Source organism: Pongo abelii, chromosome 18, assembly GCF_028885655.2.
Source record: "Pongo abelii isolate AG06213 chromosome 18, NHGRI_mPonAbe1-v2.0_pri, whole genome shotgun sequence".
NCBI classification, from domain to species: Eukaryota; Metazoa; Chordata; class Mammalia; order Primates; family Hominidae; genus Pongo; species Pongo abelii.
Window position 1 is genome coordinate 27204880 of NC_072003.2, and position 16000 is coordinate 27220879.

General features: G+C 44.1%; 1 protein-coding gene across 3 annotated transcripts in view; it reads left to right on the forward strand.

The window, feature by feature from the left end:
* Positions 1–16000, forward strand: part of PRKCB (protein kinase C beta) — a 386780-nt gene that overhangs the window by 274748 nt on the left and 96032 nt on the right. For all 3 annotated transcript variants that reach the window (XM_002826246.5, XM_024233705.3, XM_054533655.2), the window contains 2 exons: positions 508–604; positions 12051–12197. In XM_002826246.5, coding sequence (XP_002826292.3) covers positions 508–604; positions 12051–12197 — 244 coding nt within the window. The remainder of the gene's footprint in view (positions 1–507; positions 605–12050; positions 12198–16000) is intronic.

Below are 16000 nucleotides of genomic sequence, written 5' to 3' on the forward strand. Positions count from 1 at the left end.
CAGGAGCTCGAGGCTTCAGTGAGCTATGATTGCACTACTGCACTCCAGCGTGGGTGACAGAGTGAGACTCTATCTCTAAAAGCAACAACAACAATGACAACAACAACAAGAAATTTACGATGAGGGATCTTCATAGCATCCTTTCAGAATAAGAAACTACTTAATGGACAAAAAGTAGGTAAAAATATACAGTAATTTAATGATATAACTAAGAAAACTGTGTAAGTGTGTATATAGAGTGAGAACTTTGCCTCCTATGTACACGTGGTATACATTTTTTTTCTGCTGTCCATGGAAGAGTTACAAAAATACATAGTGTACCTGGTAGTGTACCACGCACACTACCCCCACCCAACATACTGAAAAACAAACCAAAACAAACCAAAAAACACTCAACATATATTTTTTCAAGTAGAGCTTTATATAGGCCTCCTTTTCATATCCTGATCAATAAAATAATATCGAGTAGAGTCATGAAATATGTTCCACCCCCTTGTCTCCCTTCAGGTTTAAGTTACTGAGCCAGGAGGAAGGCGAGTACTTCAATGTGCCTGTGCCACCAGAAGGAAGTGAGGCCAATGAAGAACTGCGGCAGAAATTTGAGGTGAGGTTTCTTTTCTTTCTTCTTTCTTTTTTCTCTTTCTTTTTTCCTTCCTTCCTTCTTCTCTCTCCTCTTTCTTTCTCTTTCTCTCTTGTTCTTTTTTTTCTCTCCTTCCTTCCTTCTTCCTCCCTCTCTCTTTTCTTTCCTTCTTTCTCCTTTCTTTCTTTCTTGCTTGCTTGCTTGCTTTCTTGCTTTCTCTTTCTTGCTTTCTTGCTTTGTCGCTTGCTTTCTTGCTTGCTCGCTTTCTTGCTTTCTTTCTTGCTTGCTTTCTTTCTCCCCCTCTTTTCTTTGTTTTTTCCTTCCTTCCTTCCTGCCTTCCTTCCTCTCTCCTTCTCTTTCCCTCTCATTCTTTCTTTTCTTTCTCTCTCTGTCCTTCTTTTCTTTGTTTCTTTCTCTCTCCTTCCTTCTTCCTTTCCTCCTTCCTTCCTTTCCTCCCTCCCTCCTTTCCTCTTTCTTTCTTTCCTTCCTTCCTTTCTTTCCTTTCTTTCTTCCTCCTTCCTCTTTCTTTTCATTCTTTCTCCCCTGTCTCTCTCTCTTCCTCTCTCTTCTCTCTTTCTTCTTTCTTCATCTCCTTCTTTTATCAGTGGGAACCAGTTAGGTTTGCTGCTGTGCTGATTTTCCTGTTTATGGCATGGTTCCTACCAAGACTTTTCATGACTCTGAGCCTTTGCAAGGTTGTTTTATCTCCTAGAAAACTCTGATTAATCCTTCAAGACCCCAATTAAATGCCCTTGCCTTATGAAGTTATTCCTGCTTCCCTGTCTGCATCCAGGCTTAGACATTTCTTCAAAAGTGCTCATTCACTGCCCACCATTTTGATGGTGACTTGGACTGGAATGGTAGTCATGGTGAATGAAAGAAGTAGACAGAGGGCTGGGTGCAGTGGCTCACGCCTGTAATCCCAGCACTTTGGGAAGCTGAGGCAGGCAGATCATTTGAGGTCAGGAGTTTGAGACCAGCCTGGCCAATATGGTTAAACCCCGTCTCTACTAAAAATACAAAAAAATTAGCTAGGCATGGTGGTGCACGCCTGTAATACCAGCTACTCGGAAGGCTGAGGCACAAGAATTTCTCTGGGTGGCAGAGGCTGCAGTGAGCCAAGATCGTGCCACTGCATGATCAGTAATGCTCTGTTGCCCAGGCTGCAGTGCAGTGGCGCAATCTCGGCTCACTGCAGTCTGGGCAACAGAGCGAGACTTCATCTCAAAAAAAAAAAAAAAAAAAGTAGACAGAGAAGTGATATATTTTGGAGGCTGAGTCAGCTAGGCTTGCTGATGGATGGAATCTGGATTGGCTCTATTGATAGAATGATGCTATATAGTTAACGAATGGAATTGATTGTGCTAATGACTTCATGAAATACCCTGGGGGTAGATCTTCCCAGAGAATAGTTTTATCAAATGGAAAGCCCTTGGCTGTGACCTTGAGTCACATTGCTAGCTCTGCTCCTACCTGAGATAAACCCCTTTCCTTCTATGGGGACAAATAAACACCATTTTCAGCTACCTAAGAGCAGCAGGTGTATAGGACACATCCTTGCTTTATAAAGAAAATGTTTGGGGGAAGATAGGTTTGAATACTTACATTATATGTGCATTGAGTGATTTTAGTAGTTTCCTGAGGGAAAACACATTATTTTGTTCCCACAAACTCAATACACTGAGTCTGGTGGGAGATGATCAATTCTAGATAAGCCATGGTGGCCTACTAACTCCCCAAAAATGTATATAATAGCATAGCTAAAATGAAATGAATTTTTATTATTGTTATTCATCAAATAATGACACGTGCAAATAAAAAAACGTGTAAAGACCATGTAAAGTCCTGGGAAAGAGAGATCAGGTGCCTTGAGAACATGTACAAGAGAAATGTCACGCAGTTTGAGAGGATGGAGAGGTGTCAGAGAGGAAACAGCAATGGAAGTTTACCATGTAAAAAGGGGAAAATGTATTCTGTTCTGCAAACAGCATGTGCAAAGGCCCTGTGGTTGGGGGTTATATAGCAACCATGTGAGACTGAAGGAAGACCGGCCTGGGTAGAGGAGAGAAAGCCAAAGAGAGTCCAAGGAAAGGCTGGGGAAGTAGGCGTGAGTCAGAGTACGCAGGGCTGTGCTGGGCTTGACAAGGATTTTAGCATTGATCCCAAGAGTATTTATCCCAAGGATTTTAGCATTGATCCCAAGAGTATTTATCCCAAGGATTTTAGCATTTATCCCAAGAGCATTTACCCAAGAGCATTTATGCCAAAAGTATTTATCCCAAGGATTTTAGCATTTATCCGAAGAGTATTTATCCCAAGGATTTTAGCATTTATCCCAAGAATATTTATCCCAAGGATTTTAGCATTTATCCCAAGAGCATTTACCCAAGAGCACTTATCCCAAGAGTATTTATCCCAAGGACTTTAACATTTATCCCAAGAGTATTTATCCCAAGGATTTTAGCATTTATCCCGAGAGTGTTTATCCCAAGGATTTTAGCATTTATCCCAAGAGTGTTTATCCCAAGGATTTTAGCATTTATCCCAAGAGCATTTACCCAAGAGCACTTATCCCAAGAGTATTTATCCCAAAATGCATTTATCCCAAGAGCATTTACCCAAGAGCATTTTTCCCAAGACTATTTATCCCAAAGATTTTAGCATTTATCCGAAGAGCATTTACCCAAGAGCATTTATCCCAAGGATTTTTTTTTTTTTTTTTTTTTTGAGACAGAGTCTTGCTCTGTCACCCAGGCTGGAGTGCACTGGTGCGATCTCGGCTCACTGCAAGCTCCGCCTCCTGGGTTCACGCCATTCTCCTGCCTCAGCCTCCCGAGTAGCTGGGACTACAGGTGCCCGCCACCACGCCTGCCTAATTTTTTGTATTTTTAGTAGAGACGGGATTTCACCATGTTAGCCAGGATGGTCTCGATCTCCTGATCTCGTGATCTGCCCACCTCGGCCTCCCAAAGTGCTGGGATTACAGGCATGATATCCCAAGGATTTTAGCATTTATCCCAAGAGCCCAGTTACCACATGTGGTATATTTCAGTACGTCAGAGTTGGTTGCCTCTGTTTGGTTACGGGGCTTTGAGTTCTAGGGCTCTAAATTGCAGACATGAAAAGGCAACCATTAGTGAGTGTATTCCTGTTTCTGAAGGCACATCGTACACAGCAAGATAAAGGACAAGTTTGTTTGTTGAAAGAAACAAACTATCAAGTTTGTTCTCCCCTCAACTTGATAGAAATAGCGCTTAGAGGCCAGGCACCGTGGCTCACGCCTATAATCCCAGCACTTTGGGAGGCTGAGGCAGGAGGATTGCTTGAGCCCAGGAGTTCGAGGCCAGCCTAGGCAACATAGTGACCCTACCTCTATTATTAAAAAATATTTATTTATTTTTTAAATAAAAAAAGAAATAGCACTTACATATTCCCAAATTCCTTGTCTTGAGCCTATGCCCACCCCACATGCTGGAAGACAGTGATAGTTCTGACCCAGTGGGGTCCTCCCTTCCTGGAAACAAGTGGAACAGACACATTGGCCTTGAGCTTATCAGTCATTCTCCAGTGACCTTGATAACAGAGGCTTGTTCCCAAAGTCTTGGACTCAAGCCCAAGCGAACTGATAAAAGAACCTTCCCTCCAAGTAGAACTAAAAACTGGATGCTGTTTGATAAAAATTAAGACAGGAAGGCAGTCCTTCCAGAGAACACTTTCTGTCTCTTTCCCCCAACTTGCTGATGAAGTGGTATCCATTTGCTGCTGTTATAGAAATGTACTATTACGGGTGAAAAACACAAGGCCAGTATTTTCTTGTATACAACCAAGTCTCAGTTTTGCAAAATGATTTTTTCTGTCCTGGGGCAGCTGGGGTGACATTTCAGAACACCAAGGAAAAGATTTGCTACACAAACAGAGCATTTGTCTGGGCCAGTAATTGGCTTGGAATAGGAAACTGTTTTATCCGCATGCAAGAAATTGTGTCCCTTTATTTCTAGCAAGAGCCTGCAAATGCTTGTTTATGCCTGAATTATAATCGCTCCATACTGTAGTTGTTGATTAAAAAAAATGTTTCCAACAGACTGAAAATTGTTCTCAGGCTCACAGAGGAATTTCAGTTGACCTTGAACGTGAGAAATGTAATCCCTGGGCGATAACCAATTAGCACCCGGAATGACTCAGAAATTACTTTCAAGCCTCTTATCTGGAGGAATTCTGAGTGACAGTAAAATCGAGCTGCTAGAATTGGAGTAATAGAATTTCATGGTAGTGTGAGCTTGGTGCAGTTACCACACGTGGTATACTTCAGAACATCAGAGCTGGCTCTGTTTGCTTAGGGGGCTTTCAGTCGACCGTGGGCTTGGGAAAAGAAGACTCCATTTTGGATGGTACACAGTGGGATTTCTCAGAGTCTTAAAATTTATTTATATAACAAAGTGCTTACTGTGTGCCATTTATGATTCTAAGTGCTTTGCAAATATTAACTCAGGTAATTTAATCCTCACAACAACCTAGAATGGTAGGTACTATTATCACGCCATTTTACTTTTACAAATGAAGAAACTGCCAATGCTATCCCTCCCCCCTCCCCCCACCCCACAACAGTCCCCAGAGTGTGATGTTCCCCTTCCTGTGTCCATGTGTTCTCATTGTTCAATTCCCACCTATGAGTGAGAATATGCGGTGTTTGGTTTTTTGTTCTTGCGATAGTTTACTGAGAATGATGATTTCCAATTTCATCCATGTCCCTACAAAGGACGTGAACTCATCATTTTTTATGGCTGCATAGTATTCCATGGTGTATATGTGCCACATTTTCTTAATCCAGTCTATCATTGTTGGACATTTGGGTTGGTTCCAAGTCTTTGCTATTGTGAATAATGCCGCAATAAACATACGTGTGCATGTGTCTTTATAGCAGCATGATATACCTAATGCTAGATGACGAGTTGGTGGGTGCAGCGCACCAGCATGGCACATGTATACATATGTAACTTACCTGCACATTGTGCACACGTACCATAAAACCTAAAGTATAATAATAATAATAATAATAATAATAATAATAAAAGAAAAAAAATTAAAAAAAAAAAAAAATTTAAATGGCCAATAAATTTATGAAAAAAGCTAAAAAAAAAAAAAAAAAAAAAATGTTTTTCTGTAAAACACTGCAATTTCAAAACAATGCCTGCATTTGACAGTCAAAAAAAAAAAAAAAAAAAAAAAAAAACAAATGAAGAAACTGAAGCCCACAGAGGTTTAAGTAACTTTTCAAGGTCCCAGAGCCAGTCATTGTCCTGGGTTTGAGTTTTCCCGCAAACAGACTATAAGGATTCAAGTGCAAGTACTTTATTAGAGAGGTGATCCTGGAAGCACCATAAGTTAATAAGGAAGCATTGCCAGAAAAGGTGGGAAACCAGGAAAGTAAGTATTATCAAGCAGGCTACTGCTGTGGGCAGCTAGGGTCTAACCCTGCTGGAGAACTCTCAAGTCAGCGCAGAATGCATGCCTCAGAATTTCCCAATCAAGGGACAGGAAGCTGAGGGGTTATCCGTCGGCTCCCCTTCCGTTGCAGGCTAAGGGCTGCTCCCAGGGAAATCCACTCACCTGCACTTTCAATGTGCCCTGTGCGCTGTGCCCGCTCCTACAACCAGAAAATAAGCTACAGGCAAAGAATCACAGGTGTTTGCTATTAGCAGCCCCAGGTGTAGAGAGCAGCGTGCTGGTGGTGTCTTGGAAGAACACCAGTGATTGTATCTGTGCAATGTAGCCTAATGGTTAAGTGTGATTGCTTGAGAGCCAGACTGCCTAGATTTGAATCCCAATTCTGCTACCTCCTTGCTGAGTGGCTGTAAGCAAGTTGCTTTGTCTCTCTGAGCTTCTGATTCCCTACCTGTAAAATGGGGAATTATAACGCTTCTTACCTCATGAGGTTATGTGAGGATTGAATGAGGTAATGCATTTAGCAGAGTGTCTCACATGTCATACACATCCAGATGTTAGATGCTAGCATCATGGTGGTTGTTATAATTATCGGCTCCCCCTTCGGGATAAATAAAGCTCAGAACATCCTCTTTCTGGGCTTTGGAAGGGCTGCTTAGAGGTTAGGGAGAATCTACGGGGACTCCTAGCCTACAGAGGTCCTTGCCCCACTGCTGGGTAGCTGGGAGTGCCTGTAGTAGTTCCTTGTAGGGATGGAGTGGCAGAGGAATCTGCAGTTTTAGCCAGGACAGGCATTCATCATCAGGAGTGGAGCCCAGAACCTGGCTTCCAGGGCTTCTCCACTGTCCCCTCGTGCTGTCTGGAAGGTGGCTTGGCTCTTTGCTCAGAAATGCTATTTGCTTTCTCTCTTAGCGTTGAGTTCTAGGGCTCTAAATAGCAGACATGAAAAGGCAACCATTAGCGTATTCCTGTTTCTGAAAGCACATCCCACACAGCAAGATAAAGGACGAGTTTAATTTGTGCCTCAATTTTAAACTGTTCGCTCTTTGATGCAGTGTGTGCTAGGCATTGTCCCCTTGGAACAATGGGATATTTCAAAGGACAAAGGACAGGGCTCCTGTCCTCTGAAGGCTCACTGAGTAGGGGCCACAAACCCAGGTGTTTTCAGGAGCCAGGCAAAAAACAACAAGAAGGCGAAAGAGCTTGGCATCACCCAGTGTTAGCAGATCGCCTTCTTCAAAAGAAGCTGGGGATCTGGGTTTTCATATCTCCAAATTTTCAACAGTTGGCAACTAATTAAATATTAAAATGACAACAAACGCTGTGCAGACCAGACCAACAGGGTTATCAGACTTCTTTTTTTTTCCAGGGTTATTAGACTTCTGATCTAGATTCCAGAAGTTAAATTAACATGCCCATGGGAAAAGTTATAAAAGCAAGCTGGGAGGGAGGGAGGAAAGAGGGCTGCCAGCCCCAGATTCAGAGGAGAGAAGGGAGTTTCTAGTGCTGAGGGATGAGGCTGTTAGCTGCTCCTTGAAGGACAAGGAAAAAATCAACCCCTCTCCCCACCCTCTCAAAAAAGTCCTTATCTGTCCACTAAGCAAAGTCAAATGAAGAAATCAGGAAGTTTGAGATCCGTGCTCACGTTTCATGGGGAGTGTGTGCTGGGACCCGCAGGTGGATGGGAAATGGGAACTGGGACAGGCAGGACTTGGATCTTCACAGTCCAGAGAATGGAGAGTGTGAATCAGATGGGTCCTGAGCCAGGATTCAAAGAAGGCAGGACACACGGTGCTAAAGTGATGGGGTGGTGGAGCGGGGAGGAGAGTAGGGAAAGTGTTTGGGTCAGGCCAGCTTGGGGGTGATGATTTGGGAGGGTGTGAGGACATAGCCCAAGAAAGGTGAGATGGCTTCTGTCCTACGCTGGCTCTTTGGTTTGCAGTCTCCATTGCAAATAAGATGACCTTGTAGTTTTAACTACCTCCTCGTTGCCTCTACACCCCAGATCTCTGTCTCCAGTCCAGATATCTTTGCTCAAGCCCCAAACCCACGTATACAGCTGCTTACTGGGTATTTACACTTGGGTTAAACCTCAATATATCTTACTGCAAAGTAAACTGACCAAGTATATTCATAGCAGCGTCGTTAGTAGGCTGAAAGGGGAAACAACTCAAATGCCTGTACACAGGAGACGGGATAAACATCAACAATGAGTGCCATTCAGCAATACAAAGAGACAAATTACCGATTTATGCAAAAACATGGATGCATTTCAAGAACATTTTGATGAGTGAAAGAAGCCAGGCACAAGAGTACACACTCTACAATGCTGTTCAGATGAAATTCAAGAACAGACAAAACTGACCTATGGGATAGAAACTGGAACAGAGATTGCCTTAGTGGCGGGGGTTGGGGGTGTCGACTGGGAACCTTTGGAGGGTGATGGAAATGTTCCGCGTCTTGTTTGGGGTTTGGGTTACATGGGTGTGCGCATTTGTCAAAATCTACAGAACTGTGCACATGAGATTGGTGCACTTTGTGGTGCCCACCTCAATTTTCAAAACATGAATAAAGAGAAAATGGCATATACTTTGTTAGCCATGGTTCCTAAATGGTAACAGTGGAATATGCACCCCATGAGGGAGAAATAAACCTTGAAGTTTTAAGCTGCTGTGGGGAAGAGGGGATCTCAACATGCCTGAAATCACACCGGTCATCTCTGCCCACCTTCTTCCCCACACTTCCAAACTTGCTTCTCCTCCGCTTCTTCTCATCTCAGTGGAAAGAACCAGCATCCTGCCAGTTGGTCAGAACAGAAGCTGGGGAGCTGTCCTTCATCTCCAATCTCCCTTCTCCCTTGTCCAATCTGCTACCCAGCTGGGGTCAGTCTGTCTCCCAAATAGATCCACTTTGTTCCGTCTACACTGCAGACAACTGAGTCCATCATTTTTTTTTTTTCTTTTAAGACAGGGTCTCCCTTTATCACTCAGGCTGGAGTGCAGTGGTGCAATCATGGCTCACTGCAACCTCCAACTCCTGGGCTCAGGGGATCCTCCCACCTCAGCCTCCCGAGTAGCTGGGACTACAGGCACACACCACCATGCCTGGCTCATCATTTCTCTCCTTGATAATGCAGTGACTTCCTAGTGATCACCCAGCCCACGTGCTGGGGGGTCTCCTCTCCACTCAGAGTGACCTTTTAAATATGTATGGTCATACCATAGCCCTGCTTCAAACCTTTCAAAGGCTGCCTGTCATGCTCATAGTCAGACTGAATTTCTTAAGGTCCTTTCAACACTTTGTCTGCCTCCTGTGCATGCTCCAGCCAGACGATGTTTCATTCCTTGAATGTGTCTTCCCCTCTGTTCCATAAATGCTGTTCCTGCTGCCAATACCATTTGATCTACTTCAGCAACCCCAACATACCTTTTGGACACAGTATGGAGGACCCAATCCCAGCTAGAATGCACGTTTTTTGAGAGTATCTGTATCCATTTTGCCCTCTGATGTATCCTCAGCACCTAGAGCAGCACTTAGCATGTAGCAGGTACCGAATAAGAATTTTTGGTTTGTTTGTGACAGAGTCTTGCTCTATTGCCCAGGCTGGAGTGCAATATAGTGATCATAGCTTACTGCAGCTTCCAACTCCTGGGCTTAAGGGATTCTCCTGCCTTAAGCCTCCCAAGTAGCTGGGACTACAGGCCCACTGCCACCATGTCCAGCTAATTAAACTTGTTTTTTTTTGAGATGGGGTCTGGCTGTGTTGCCCAGGCCGGTCTTGAACTCCTGGGCTCAAGCAGTCCTGCCTCAGCCTTCCAAAGCTTTGTGATTACAGGCATCAGCCACTACATCCAGCCTCAATAAATGTTTTTTGAATGAATGAATGAATCTTCCCTGATATTCAAAACTTTGGAAAGATTTATGTTGCCTCTTTGTCTTCAAAACAACCAAATAATGCAACAATAATAATAGCTACCATTCACTGAGCATGTGTTGTGTGCCAGGAATGATACTAAGGACTCTGTGATACATCATTTCATGTCATCATCTCCATTGTCTTGAAAAGGTGATGAATGTTTAGGAAGCTTCAATTACCACATGCAAATTAAGTGCCTTCTCTGTGCCACACTCCTCTAGGTACTAGGGAAACAGTGGAAAGCAAAACAGACAAAATCCTTGCCATTGGGGAGCTTACATTTGGGTATAAAGAGAAAGATGATAAATTGGGAAACAAGTAAATATATGGTTTGTAAGATGGTGACAAGTGTTTTAGAGAAAATCAAGTAAGTAAGGCGGATGGAGATTGCTGAGAGCAATTTTATGTAGGGTGTTCAGGGAAGGGCCCTCTTATCAGAGGTGAGAGAATTCTGGGGAAAGAGTGCTCCGAGCAGAGGGAACAGCAGGTGCAAAGGCCCTGGGGTAAGAGCATATTTGGTGCATTCAGGGAGCAGCAAGGAGGCCAGTGTGGAAGTAGAAAGGAGGCTGAAATCAGGGGGGGTCCAGAGGGGCTCAGTCATCTGTGGCCTTTGGCTTTTACTTTGAGAATAATGGGAAGGTATATATATTGGGCAGAGGAATGTTGTGACTTAACTGATGTGTTCTGGGCCACACAGCTGATTCATGTCAGAGGATTCTACCACGAGGCCTTTTTTTTCTTTTTTAGTGAAAGAGAGATGGGATCTCACTTTCTCACCCAGGCTGGTGGGCAGTGGTGTGATTATAGCTCACAGCAGCCTCTAACTCCTGGGCTAAAGCAGTCCTCCCACCTTGGCCTCCCAGGTAGCTGGGATGACAGGTGCACACCACCTTGCCTGGCTAACTTTCTTTATTTTTGTAGAGACAGGGTCTTGTTATGTTGCCCAGGCTGTTCTCAAACTTCTATCCTCAATCGAATCTCCTGTCTCAGCCTCAAAAAGTGTTGGAATTACAGGTGTGAGCCACTGTGCCCAGCCACACATGAGCTTTTAACTCTACAGTTTTCTTTCTGCTAAAAGTGAATCCAGTAACGAAGTCCTGGCAGCTGCAGGTCTCCCACTCATGGCTTCCGGTTTTTGCCTCATTCCAAAGCACCTGCTGCCACTCTGAGCCCCATTCCACAGCTCATGGCAAGGAGTCCCTCTCCCATTGCACTGAGGACACACACGGTGCTCACTCATCCATTTATGCAACAAATATTTAGCTGGGAACTATACTAATTGTCAGGAAAACCATGGAGAATGAGAAATATTCTGTGTCTACAACTGTCTCCAGTTTATTGGAAGGAAACAAGTGAACAGGCAGTTATCCTCCAGTATTTGTGGAAAGAGAAGTGGATGAAGGAAGAAAATCAGAGGAGAACCTAGTGCAGACAGAGAGAATCGATGAGGGCTTCCCTGAGCACATGAGAATGTGAACCCCAAGCTGGGTTGCTGAAGGGGAGAGAATAGCCATTTGTACCACAGTAGCAGCAGCAGGTGCAAAGGCCCTGTGGTTGGAGGGGCCTGGGACATCCAGGGGAGTGAAAGGAGGATGAAGCTACGTTGCAGAGAAGAAGCACCCTAGCAATGATGGAGCTGGAAAGCCAGGTGGGGCCTGAACATACAAGTCCATGAAAGCACCTCGATCTTTATCCTGAAAATAATGGGATGCCACTGAGGCATTTTAAGCAGGAGGCGACTTGGTTGGATGAGAGGCTCACTGTGGTTCTGTGTGAAACCCAGTGTAAGGGAAATCACTGTGCCTTGTGCAGGTGAGAGATGATGGCAGGTAGTGGTGGTTGAGATGGAAAGAAGTAGATGAATTCTAGAGACAGCTGGGAGGCAAGAAATGACAGTTCTGGTTACGGTTGAGACATGAGGGATAAAAGAAAGATGGAGTTGCCAAGGATGTCCGACAGGTTTCAGGCTTGTGGAGTGATGCATGGCCATGCTTTTCATGGGGACAGGGTGCCGGAGCTGCAGGAACCACAGCTTCCCATTGTGTGCCTGTGCCTTCCTACAAGATCATCCTCAAACCCTGAGCATATTTTCTGTGTGCTTCCTTTTTGCAGAGGGCCAAGATCAGTCAGGGGACCAAGGTCCCAGAAGAAAAGACGACCAACACTGTCTCCAAATTTGACAACAATGGCAACAGAGACCGGATGAAACTGACCGATTTTAACTTCCTAATGGTGCTGGGGAAAGGCAGCTTTGGCAAGGTACGGTATGATTTGGTGGCTCCACCTGCTTTGGAAGGAACATCTAACAAGGCAGGCACATTTGCTGTTCCTATGGGACGGACGTCCTAGTGGGAGAGAGAGTAAGAAGTAAGCAGAGCCACACTACACTTTGTAATGAATACCACGAAGGAAATGAATGGAGTGCTGTGTCACAAACAAAAAGGCGACCTGTTCAGTCTGAGGAGGTGACACATATGCTGAGACCTGGAGGATGAGAAAGAACTATCTATGCTTTCAAAGAGCTAGGAAAGAATGTTCCCAGAAGAGAGCAAGTGCAAAAGTTCCAAGGTGGGGACAGGCTGGGTGCATCCTAGGAACCATCAGAAGGTGTTGGGGCAAAATGTCACTAGCAGAAGGATGTATAGGACATGATGTTGCAGAGATAAGCAGGGCCCAAGGGTGCAAACTTTATAAGCTACAATGAGGAGTTTGGGTTTCATTCACAGTGCAGCGGGGAGCCATTGAACGTTTTTAAGCAGAGCAGTGACACGATCGGATTTGCCTTTTGGAAAAGATCACTCTGACAGCCAAGAACGGAAACGGTTCCTTTCAAACAGTAGCACAGTGGAAGGATGACCCTGGGACTCGTACGGTGGTTCTGGATGCTTTTATAGATACTGCGAGATGCTGTTTTACTGAAGTTGAGATTGTGTTATAAGTATTTCTGACTCATTTAGTGTTGTTTTGGGGTTTTTAGTCCCTTTGCGTGCCACAAAGATGTCTAGCATAAATCTCATACTCTGAACTCAGGTGTGCAAAAAATATAAATTGCTTTTCCATCTATGTAGCGTAAGCCAAAAACCTGGGAGTTATCCCTGAGCTTCCCTCTTTCCTGTATTCCCACTGTCCCTGCCCACCGCCCCCCGCAACAATGTACAATGCATTGGCGAATTCTGACAGTTCCTTCAAAGTATATCACGTATTCACTAACTTCTCTTCATCTCTCTAACACCACCCAAATCTAAACCATTAATATCACCTGGATAACTGCAGAAACTCATCAGTGGTTTCTCAATCCCAATCTTGTTACCTATAATTAATCCCAATCCCAATCTTCTTATCTATAATTAATCGTTACCTATAATTAATCCCAATCCCAATCTTTTTTTTACCTATAATTAATCCCAATCCCAATCTTGTTACCTATAATTAATTTACTTTCTACTTCACAGCCGTAATAATTTTTTAAAGCTTACATTATGTCAAGGAGCTCCCCTGCTTAAGACCCTCCAATGACTTTCCATCCAATTAGAAGAAATTCTATGTTACATCCTTAGCTTGTATCACCTTTTATCATCTGGCCCTTGTTCTCTGTGTGACTTCTTTTCTTCTTTTTCTCCTCCCCATCACCCACTGTGCTCTGGCCACAACATCAGCTCTTGGGTCACTGAAACACACAAAGCTCTTTCCTCCCTTAGAGGCTTTGTGATTCAGCTCCCTTTGCTGTTTGCAAGGCTGGCTCCTTCCTGCAATTCACATCTCAACTTAGACGCCACTTCTTCTGAAAAATCTTCCCCAACTACCCACTCAAAAGTTGCCGCTCATTCACTGTCCATTATATTTAACTCTCTCATAGCACCCATCACTGAGAGATTCTTTTCTTGTGTCCTTGTTGATTTTTTCTCTCTTCCTTTTCTAAGGTCTAAGCTCCACAAGAGTAGGGATCTTCTTCGTCTTGGTCGCCACTGTGTTTTCAGAGCCTAGGCATGGAATTCATTCAGTGCCTAGATTGAATGCGTGGATTCTCTGTGTCTGTGGGTGGCAAGGGCATCCACTGAGATGGACTAAGGGATCTGAAATGATGGCTCAGAGTCTGAAGAGCCTCTGCATGGGATGGGAATAGAGAGTAAGGGCAGCCAGTAAGATGGCCTATCCAGTCCCTAAGGTTGGGAATAGGCAGTTGGCAGTGGTCTACAACGTTGTATGGTTTTTACCAGCAGCTCTGAGTATCCCTGGGGTGGAGATGGAGAAGGAGATGGTGGATTTGAACTAAGCGTGGGATTAGTAGAATCAGTGAACTAGAAGATTATGGAAGAAAGAGAGTTAAGGATTCTGGGAAGAGAGATGTCCACTGCAGATCCACAGAGCCTGCACCAAGTGCTCAGGAAAAGCGTGTTGAATACATGAATGAAAATGGTATCTAGATTGGGTTGGGGAAGATGTCTAGCATAAACAGGGTCATCACCTGGGTGGGAAAAAGGGAGTTTAGAAGTCTAGGGATGAAAAAAAATGGATGAGGTCAAGATACGTAAAATGTTAGGAAGAATTGAGGCATTTAGATTTCAAACATGGAGCAGTTTCTCTGATGATGGGGAAGAAAGTGGCCTAAATAAAGAAGAGGTTCTAATAAGCTGAGTTTTTACAAATTAAATGAGCACTTTTTTTTTCTTTTTGAGATAGAGTCTCACTCTGTTGTCCAGGCTGGAATGTAGTGGTCCATTACGGTTCACTGCAGCCTCGACATGCTGGACTCAAGCAGTTCAGCTCCTACCCAAGTTCACATCTTTCTCTGACCCCTGAATAACTGCATGCACCACCACGCCTGGCTAATTTTTGTTTTTGTTTTTTTGAGTCAGAATCTTACTCTGTTGCCCAGGCTGGAGTGCAATGGTGCCATCTCGGCTCACTGCAACCTGTACCTCCCGGGTTCAAGTGATTCTCCTGCCTCAGTCTCACGCTCGGCTAATTTTTGTAGTTTTTAATAGAGACAGGGTTTCACCATGTTGACCAGGCTAGTCTCGAACTCCTGACCTCATGTGATCCATTTGCCTCGGCCTCCTAAAGTGCTGGAATTACAGACATGAGCCACCGCGCCTGGCCTAATTTTTGTATTTTTTTGTAGAGACGTGATCTCACTATGTTTCCCAGGCTGCTCAAGTACTTATAAGCTCAAGCAATCGTCCTGCTGTGGCCTCAGAAAGTGCTAGGATTACAGGTGTGAGCCACTGCACCTGTCCTAAATTTTATATATATATATATATATATATATATATATATTTTTTTTTTTTTTTTTTTTTTTTTTTTTTTTTGAGGCAGTGTTTCTCTCTTGTTGCCCAGGCTGGAGTGCAATGGCACAATCTCAGCTCACCACAACCTCCGCCTCCCGGGTTCAAGTGATTCTCCTGCCTCAGCCTTTTCGAGTAGCTGGCATTACAGGCATGCCCCACCACGCCCAGCTAATTCTCCACTTTTAGTAGAGACGGGGTTTCTCCATGTTGGTCAGGCTGGTCTTGAACTCCCGACCTCAGGTGATCCGCCTGCCTTGGCCTCCCAAAGTGCTGGGATTACAGGTGTGAGCCACCACGCCCGGCCATGATATTCTTAATAAGCAATGCATTCACATGTTTCATCATTAAGATTATATTAAAAGGATAGACACTGAGAAGTCCTGCTCCTACCCAAGTTCACATCTTTCTCTCACCACTTACTGCTACTGCTCTCCCTATGTGAACACTTTTATTCAGTTAATTTGTGTCTTTCCAGTCCCCCTGAGCTAATTTAACATTTTTATTCTTGTCCTTGTTAACTCAAAAGTTCGTGTACTACCTCTGTTTTTGATCACTTAACAAAACAGACGAGAGGATGTTTGATGGAGGATTGGAAGTTCTGGAGGGTCCCATGGAAAGGATTGGGGTTGGGGGGTAGTGGGTGGAGTTGTGGGAGAATGAATCACTGGCGAGCAATGAGAGAATAGATCATATGTCTCCATGGAAACTGTTATAATAATCGAGAGCTCTGTTCCAGACTGGAGATATAGCATCAAGTAAATCATAGATGAAAAC